Source organism: Phymastichus coffea, unplaced genomic scaffold, assembly GCF_024137745.1.
Source record: "Phymastichus coffea isolate CEN01 unplaced genomic scaffold, Cenicafe_Pcof_1.1 PCOF00031, whole genome shotgun sequence".
NCBI classification, from domain to species: Eukaryota; Metazoa; Arthropoda; class Insecta; order Hymenoptera; family Eulophidae; genus Phymastichus; species Phymastichus coffea.
In genome coordinates, this window is record NW_026706842.1 from 1377356 (window position 1) to 1386743 (window position 9388).

The following is a 9388-nucleotide window of genomic DNA, read 5'->3' on the forward strand; positions in this document are numbered from 1 at the left end:
TTGCTATAATATAATTATGTACGTATCATTGTTTACTTTTTAGTATATATTGAATTTATATGCTTCATTAAATCGATAATTTGTATTTTATAAAAATATAAAAAGCTTTATTACATCAAGACTTTGTCAACAGAAATATTCAGGTAGAAAAAAAATTATTTAATTCTCTTTTTAACAGCATATAACTTTAAGAAAAAAAATGCACTTTCTTGTAAATACTCTTTTTTTTAATTGGGTTACTATGTACAGTAAGCATGGCTCAAAGGATTTTTATGTTTGATAGACTATGCATGTCACATTGCCAAAAGTTGTCTTACTGAGTTTGTAAATGTAACATAACAAGAGAAAATATAAACAACACATCATTTTCAATACTTTTTCAAGTGAAATTGTATATTTTTTATACTTTCATAACTAATAAAAAAATAATAGTAGTATAAATAATCATAAAGAAATTAATATTATTACGTTTTTAACACGTAAGTAGAATAAAATATTGCTCGTTAGCAAATCAATAAAACTGCGCAAATTTCTATAAATTTTATAATGTTTATAAATAAATCAGCAGAAAATAAATATAATCTTAATTTTATTATAATAATACTGACGGTATTAAGCAAAATCAGTATAGGTATACAGGTATAAAAAAGAGGTGCGGAGTGGTGCATCATTCAAACATTTCTTTAATATTTTTTCAGATATACTTCTACATAAAATTACTATAAAGGTGCACTCTTGATTGTTTAAATAATTTCGCAAATACTCCGTACAACACATTTCTTTTACTGAATTTATATACAATTTTCTATCTATAAATAATAAGTTTTATATGTTACGTAACCTATTTAATAATAAAAATAATTATATACTTAATGCACATTAGCAGTTATAAAAACAAGGATTTTTTCGGTAAAAACTTCATACCAATAATTACAAATGATACATTTTCTATCTTAAAATATTAATATCTCATACATATACTTGAATAACTTGAATGATGAGAAAAAGTTATAACATAAAGTAAGATCACATTCAATCTTAAAGGCGGATAGGATACCACGATCACTGATAATGAACGGACGAAAGCAATGTCGATATATACTTTACAAGATGCAATGAAAATATTTTTTAGGATGCTATCTGTAAAAGAGCTTGTGAAATTAATTTTAATCAATGCTCGCCACCTCAAAAAATATAAAAAATTTTCAACAAATGATTAACCTTTCAAAACCCATTCTAATTTTTTATGAATATAATTTTATACAAATTATAATTTTAATTCTGTTTTTGAAACAAATGATTTTATTCCATTTAGTTACTCTAGCTTTGTATTAACTGACAAAAAAACATCTTTCGGTTTGTTTCTTCTTCTATAACACAGTAACTTTAGATAACGAACATGACTAGAAATTGTAAGAAAAATGGACTCTTTAGTGCTTCATTTATAATATTTGTGATTTATCGATGATGCGTACGGACGAGAAAAATAATCTAAGTTAAGCATAACAATGTAAAGTCAAAGATCTTTCACAAATATCTTGATTTTGAATTTGAGTCAGTCTGGCTTTTGATCAAATTCAATGTATCGATGTAATTTCTGCATTTATAATTGATACATAGAAAAAATTATCATTTTTTAAAATATTACCACTAAAAAAGTTATTTTGGTTGTTCTTCGTTAATGACTGAAATAGTCGATTGCACAGATGTCATTTCTTTCTGTTCTTCTCTCGCATTGTCTTCTTCTTCATACAGATCGAATGGTTCGGTCTGTACACCTACATCTTCATAATCAAGTTCATAAACATCCTGCTCATATATAACATCGTGGCTTCGCGGTCGAGCCACAGACGGTATCCACGGTTGCGGTACTCCTTTGCCAAGAGCCAAAAATACTGCTGCCGTAAGAAGTAATACAATTGATGCTACTCCAAATACCAGACGCCAAGATCCAGCAATCTAGAAAAACATGATTCGTAAAGTTTCAATCATTTTAATTAAATTCTATGCAAATAGAAGAATACGAAAAATAATGTTTCTTAATAAACGAAAAAACTTGTCTTTAAATTTGGACGACACATATGTCTTTAGAAAGATAGAATGATATCATGTTGTGCAACAGACAAAAGAGAAAACCATAAATCCATAAAGCTATCTCAGACACCTCGTTAAGAAAGATAGGTGAATTAAGTAATAAATAGATTTCAGTTGAGATGTAAAATGTATGTTTCTCACGCTCCGATTCGATAATAGCTTTGTCGCAATTGTATCTCAAGCAAGCGATGCTTCATACGCATGTCACATACTTACCGATCCGTGAAGCGCCTGCGTAACGAAGTAATTAGCTGCAAGAAGACCAGCAGCTCCGAGAGTTGAACAGAGTGCACATGCAGCTGCAGCGCACGCGGGTGATTCAGCTGGTGCCAGATCGGCAATTGCCGCGAGAGCACCCGCCGGCGCAGTGCCGCTTACGAGGAGGGCGGCAATGCCCAGCCAGGCTGCACCGAGCGCTTGGCAGCCTGCGTAACCAGCGACGAATAACAACGCTGCTGGAATGAAATGTGCTGCAAACAAACGTTCAATTGATATTTTTTAAATGGACTACTGAGCTTTCTTTGAAATTTGAGCTATAAAAACTGGTGACATTTCGAAAAATTGCAATTCCGTTATCAAATTTGATCATATAATATTCATTTTTCAATTGTTCAAGTGTAACTTAATTGAATGTTTAGCATACATTACTTTTAAATACTCACCGTAAAAAAGAGAAATTTACAAAAAATAAATGTAAAATCGGATCTCAGAGAAGCCATAATATCGTCAAAAGAAAAAGTATCGCAATTTACTCACCGGTGTAGACAACGAGTTTCCTTGCAGTGGTTGTAGAGACTATTTTAGATTCTCTCACGTGATCAACAAGCAAACCACACGTGAGTGCTGCCATAAAGTGCCCTATGTGTGGAAGAGTTGTCAGTACAGAATCCTATATACAGAAAGTTACGTAATTATACACTTTCATAAAAAGTAAATGGTCAATTTGGAGAATGTAGAGCGTTGAACAAGGTCAAGCTTTTAATCGTGCCGTTAGACCGACTGATGCAGTAAAATGTTATAATAATTATTACGAATAGTATGAGAAAAGAAGCGGTAAATTTTTTTATTTCATAATTTTTGTTTAATACTCAGCATGTTTACAAGCGAATAAAAAAATGAAAAAAGTAAGTTTAGTAAACTCAAATAAAATAAAGTAGAAAATTAAAAAAAAAAGGTCTCTTTAACAAACTAATGATCAATAAAAAAAATATTTTGCAGTAAGATTGAACAATTAATGAATGTTACTTACATTAGCAGTCGAAAAACCATAAATAAGTTTAAGGTACTTTGTCATTCCAAGCGCGAGAGTAGCATCACCCCATTGGTTTCCCATTGTCGCAATAGCAGAAGCCCAGACAGGAACAGACCTTAGTAACTTTCCCCACGGTATTACTGCAGCCTATTAGTAGTGTAATAATTTACTAATGATGACAACGTCTGCATAGAATTATATATCGTAAAAGTAAATCATTTAACTACTCTATTGCGTTAATTTTTTCAACGAAAAGAAACAAGGTTATTCCTTTGATTTATGTTACCACTGCAAAAAGTTGAAAAAGTTGCTAGATCAAAAAAGATTATGTGATCAAAATGATATTGGCGATTAAATATGACAACATGCCTTACATTAGTATCATGCTGGTAGGATTTCGGACTATCTTTCACAAGTCGCCCAAATGCAAAATACCAACATAATGCTAATATCGTGAGACCATAGCACAATGAATCTCTGCCGAAAGCTCGTACTACTGCCGTTCCAATCCAGCCAGTCATACAATAACCTACGCTTACAGCTACAAAACAGACATTTTCAATTATGCAATTTTGCAAAGTATGAATTACTCAATCGACGCTAAAGATTTTTTTGATATTTATAATTTTGTTACCTGCATAACAACTAAAATACCAACTTCTATGAGTACTCTTGAACCACGTCATGGCAAGCATGTGAGCAGCAGGCATTGTTGCCCCCTGAAATAATGATTGTAATTATTCACTGTAATTATCAATTTTTGTTACAGATCTATTTTCATATTCAAATAGGAGTGTCAGATACGAATTTTTTGCTTGTAAAATAATTTAATAAATGATCCCACATAAGTTAGTCTTTCGAAAATGCAAAAGACTGTGCCCCAAAATAGTGTGATCTCACCGTACAAAGACCTTGAAACAATCTGAGCGCCACGTGCGAAGGTCCCCTCCAGGCGGCTGGTATGAGTAATGATGCCAAACAAGCGCTCAACACTGCTCTAGAAAATACCATTGACGGACCGGATCTTCCCCAAACAAGACATCCACCAAGGATAGGTCCGGCAACCTGACCCCATAGAAAAGCCTCGCGCATTATCGACTCGGCACGCTCTTCTTGTGGCAACTCCATAAGAATGATCTCCGTATCTTCGGTTCGATTTCGACTCGATATATTGACCAGCATATCACAGTGCCATGATTTATCGATGATTGCATGGTTGTCTTCTTGATTAGCAAGTAATGCTACCGAAGAACTGACTTCTACAGCGCCGCTTAGTGCAAAGCCTACAGCTACCAAGCCTGCTACTATGTGCCTGGCTCGAACGGCCGCTAAAAATAATAAACAATTATTTTTAATCAGTTTATCATTTTATTTGAAAATATTCATCAAAATCTATTGTCATATATTTTTACACGTTTTCGTCAGTCATAATTAAACACTACCGGAAAAATTAAAAAATAAAGTAACACAGATCAAACCAGTGCAATGAGATTCAGGCCGACTATGTGATTTTTTCCTAATTTCATTAAGGCGATGGTTTTGAAAAGCTCAAACAAAGATTGAAAGACTGAATAACTTAATAGACTGAGCTTTTTTGAATAGTTATTAATACTTTTATATCGCATAAAGTAAATTAATTTATTTTTAGGAATAAACTAGTTAAATAATATGCTAAATGACACCTTGAATTATCCCCGATCATAAAGTCTATTTTATATAATGACTTTAAGCTAATGTTTTAAAATAGTCAGCTAATAAAACCAGAAACGCCGTCAAAAACATGCAGGATTAACAAAAGGACAAAACTATTTTCGAAAGTACCACAATCAAAAGAATTATCCATAATTTGCTGAACAATCTTCCTCAAAAAACATTATAATAACAATATATAGATGCCAAAACAATTTCAATAGCTTAAGAGAATCGCTTGGAAAGATAGGGGTAGAGTTGGACCTCAAATGCGACTGTGATTGTGAAATATAAGATCTGAATTATTTAATTTGACGGTGTCCTATCTACGACAAAGACTGGAAAAAACTAATAAGAACATTATTCAAGAATAAAATGTAACTTCCACTCGATATAAAATGCTTTTTAGGTGAGCCAAATATAAAATGTTATGCAGATAGTATACAGGTTACCACATAATATAACTTAAACCATATAACTTAAGCGTATAATTATTAAGTTTCTAGAGGGAAAATATCGAAATAAGTGGCTGTATAAAGTGAAAGCCTAAAGGTATACACATTGTAATGAGAAATAAACATATACGATAATTCTTTATTTCTTTTATAATTATAATTTTTATTTTTTGTATACAGCTAAATAATTTATATAACGAAAAGTTAATAAAGTTTTAAATTAAAAACAAGTAAATTAATTAATGTTCATTTAGGTTTTTCAAGTTTTCCAACTTTATAGATATTTTGTGTTACAGCGCCTTCTTTAAAATATTAATTTTGGACTACCTTTGACGCTTTCATTGTATACAGATTAGGATTACAGTTATATTTTCTATTATAAAACCATTTTTTTCAAAGTACAATGTGAGAATTGAATTCAAAGTTGTTTTTATGCTCTATGTAAGAAGATTACTAACATTATAAAGTATATGAACCGTTCATATTCATCAGTACGTAATCCATATATGTACAATTATATTTAGATAATTCATGTTTCAGTTGAATTGAGATAGCATAAACTATTAATTTTATGAATTTATTGTTAAATATTCAGCGTATAAAAGTAAAATTAATTTATTTTGGTGATACTTGAGAAAATAAGCAAATGTGTTGGTCAGTATATAATATCTACACTGTTATTAAAAAAAAAAGCACGGTTTGCTTACAATTATAGAATCGACAGTCTATATAAAAACAGAATAGATAAACCAGTCCGATGTTATCTACCAACAACTCACGAAATCATATCAGATCTAAAAGATTCCTAATAAAACACACTGACACATCACGAGTTACTCGACGTAATTTCTGGATATTCGATCAAAGATCAAGCGCACAGAACTGACCTTGCACCTCTTTGGCGGCCTGCTTAATTTGAACACTACTTCTCTTAACCAGCTGCACACTGCCTCTCTTGACGAACTCGGCCATTTCACGAATCCGCGCCCTCGACACTACGCGACAAGCAATTCAAGTATTTCGTTGCGACAAGTGTTCCCCTTATCTGTGACTCGTAGCGTCTTCTATTTGATCGAAACCAACACGCTATCATTTTTTCCTTCATTTTGACGTTTTTTTAGATTTCCCTTCAACTTGGTGTACTGCAGAGGATTATAAATTATAGCGAGTAGCTTTTTACGAATGCAATTGTCTCAAGTTATTTACCGATACGTGAGCGAATTTACGTGTCGAGTACACTCATATCGTTATTTCTTTTGAATTATTACTGGAATTGGGTAAGTCTATCAAGTTACGTGCAGATTTCCGCGTCACTTTTTGTGAAGTACTGCTTGGTAAACATTATCATATGCCATGTGCTTATGAAAATTCATACTGGAAATAATTTCTTGAGAACTGAATTTTTTGTGCTGTCGTTTATCGATTAATTGTCTAATTTATCAAAATAAAGTATTGTTAAAGCTTCCTAGCTGATAAAAATCATGTTCTGAGCAAATATTTGCAAGCGTCGATATTGACGACGATACGTTATATTGTTAAAATTATGTTGCGGAGCGAGACACATTTATTGTAAGTTTCTTGCTACCATATTGTCTGTGTTTCGTAAGAATTTTTTTTAGGATTAATTTTAGCAAATGGCGTGGTGTAGCACCAAGTGAAGAATGATTGAATACTTGCTAAAAATATTTACTGTTAGCAAACTGTATCTGTTTACAAAATTTCATTTTAAAGTACGGTTTGTTAATAATACAAAATGCTCCTGGTTTTCATTGAAAAATCTGGTTAAAGCAGTAATTTAATAATATACTACGCAATTGCATTTTGAAATTTTTTAGATCGGTGCTTACTACACGTTTTGAATCACTATCAATTCTTCACTATCATTCAAAACAAACATAACTGTTGTTCCACCTCTTATTTACCCACTCTACGAACTATTTTCAAATCTTGAGTTAAAGCTACGCTTCCTTAGTGATAGTTGAAATTAAGTAATTTCACAAAATCATGTAATACTTGACAATCACTTAAAAATGGTTTTGCACAGATTGCTGGTAGAATTACCTGCACGTTTTTTTGATTCTTCTTTGAAATTTATCGTTTTTCCATTTTGTCCCATATTCCCATATGAGTGACTCGTAAAAAACTCGTGAATACGACAAATTGAGAAAAAAAATAAACAACTTTTTAGCAAGTGAGTATTAATGAAAATGTCGCGCACAGTAGCGTTAAAACTTTACCGGATATCGGTTGATTATCCAGACAAGTAATGGCGTGCGTCTCACGGTACATATAGCACCTTTCGGGCTGTATGCCAGCGCGTAAAACATCTTATCATTGATGTATGGATTTTATTATCTAAGATACCAATGTCGGTGTCTTGTATTGGATTTCTTTTTATTTACTTCCCTCGTGACTGTAAGAGGTGCTCTCATTAGAAAACAAATCTGATTATCTTTATGGCCAAATTTTATTTTTGGAGCCTCACGGTACTACCGGCAGCATGTATAAACGTTGAGTTTTCCCAACAAACGATTTGATTAATAGCATAGTTTAGTGATAGCGTGATTTATCAATTTATTATCGATATCGTTGAAAAAACTTCAACATATAGTTTCTGTGTAGATTGCGTAATTACTCAATTATAAAATCTTTAAACGTAAAAGTTGAGTTTTGAAAAAAAGGTCATCGTGTGACTACCATAAGTTTGGAAAATCTTCGAAAATAGGTAACACAATGTAAATACAAAATAATCATACGCAGCCCATTCATAATGAAAACTAGACACATTATAAAAGTGATTTCACTCAAGTAAATAACCTAAAAGGATCTTATTTGATATTAATTCCTCTAATTTTTCAATAAGGGGTAACTAAATTGACATAGCATAGTTGGTCAAAGTAACATGATTTAAAAACTCCTCAGTGTGCGAATTTTGTCATTTTTCATCCATGTGTACCTTTGACTTCGCGAGCAGCAATCCTCAACTGCACGCTACCACGTTTAAGGCGTACAAGAGCAGCCATTGTAGTGAGATTGACAGTTGCGCCGATGGGAATCTCACAGGCTGACGGAGGCATCGCCATGGATGTGAGCAGCACGGCATCGCTACCGCGACTATCCCTTGAGATGATTTACAATAGTACAGTAGCTAATCGATCAACGACTGTACGCCTACCTAATCGATCTGTAATTACATATATAATTACTTTTATACAGACTTGCGGATGAGAGTGAACACGTTCGCACGCACGCACTTCGGACAGACTAGATCAATCTGTCGAGTGCGGGTCAGTCGAGCTCTACATTTCGTTCTCTCTCTCTTTCTCTCTCGCTCTTTTTGCCTCTCTGCGGTTATCATCATCATCATAGCCATCATCATCGAGTGCGCGCTTCGTAGCAAACCGAGTGAATGAACGTCTCCGTTAACGAGACTTGATACAATAAGTACCTATGGCTCTCTCGCGGGCAGCCTTGAAACGCTACATTGACGCGTATGTATGAGAGAGACGGCGCTCTATGTACCTATATACCTTGCCACAACCTCTCTGCTTTGAAGTACTGTCGTTTGATTCGTCGGAATCATACGTATGCAAGCTGTGCAAAAAATAGACAAAGAGATTTGCGGACTTCCATTTTGTCTGAATTGGACGCCCACTATGAGATTTATGAATAAAGTATCTTTTACGTGCTATTATTGAGCTGTTTTGATGGTACTATCAACACTTGGATTAAATAACTACTTGCTGCTGCTCATACGCATTTTTATTTTATTTTATTGTAGTTCATGTTCATTTCAAAAGATAACGAACTTTATCTTAAATAATATTACAATATTGAGATTGTTTTTTAATTAAATCCTATCATCAAAATAATATGTACGAAACGTAAACATAATGGT

At 32.9% G+C, this 9388-nt stretch overlaps 1 protein-coding gene across 4 annotated transcripts; it reads right to left on the minus strand.

The window, feature by feature from the left end:
- Positions 1 to 628: 628 nt before the first annotated feature.
- LOC131663127 (sialin-like) lies at positions 629 to 8751 on the minus strand. Of its 4 annotated transcripts, none has more exons than XM_058933242.1 (9): positions 8697 to 8751; positions 8447 to 8610; positions 4247 to 4674; positions 3981 to 4065; positions 3721 to 3887; positions 3344 to 3493; positions 2851 to 2983; positions 2311 to 2564; positions 629 to 1959 (listed from the first exon to the last, which is right to left on the minus strand). In XM_058933242.1, the coding sequence occupies exons 2-9, from the start codon at positions 8571 to 8573 to the stop codon at positions 1660 to 1662; spliced, it is 1644 nt and encodes a 547-aa protein (XP_058789225.1). In that variant the 5' UTR covers positions 8574 to 8610; positions 8697 to 8751; the 3' UTR covers positions 629 to 1659. The 4 variants fall into 4 exon arrangements, with proteins under 4 accessions (XP_058789225.1, XP_058789226.1, XP_058789228.1 ...); XM_058933243.1 differs by having other exon boundaries at positions 8709 to 8725; XM_058933245.1 differs by lacking the exons at positions 8447 to 8610; positions 8697 to 8751 and adding an exon at positions 7552 to 7784.
- Between the last annotated feature and the right edge of the window lie 637 nt (positions 8752 to 9388).

Excerpts from the sequence above, each read along its gene's own strand:
- LOC131663127 (XM_058933242.1), bottom strand. The coding sequence starts at position 8,573 with ATGGCGATGCCTCCGTCAGCCTGTGAGATTCCCATCGGCGCAACTGTC. Across the intron at positions 3,888-3,980 it reads GTATTTTAGTTGTTATGCAG|CTGTAAGCGTAGGTTATTGT; the intron begins GTAACAAAATTA and ends TCTGTTTTGTAG. Across the intron at positions 2,565-2,850 it reads GAAACTCGTTGTCTACACCG|CACATTTCATTCCAGCAGCG; the intron begins GTGAGTAAATTG and ends GTTTGTTTGCAG.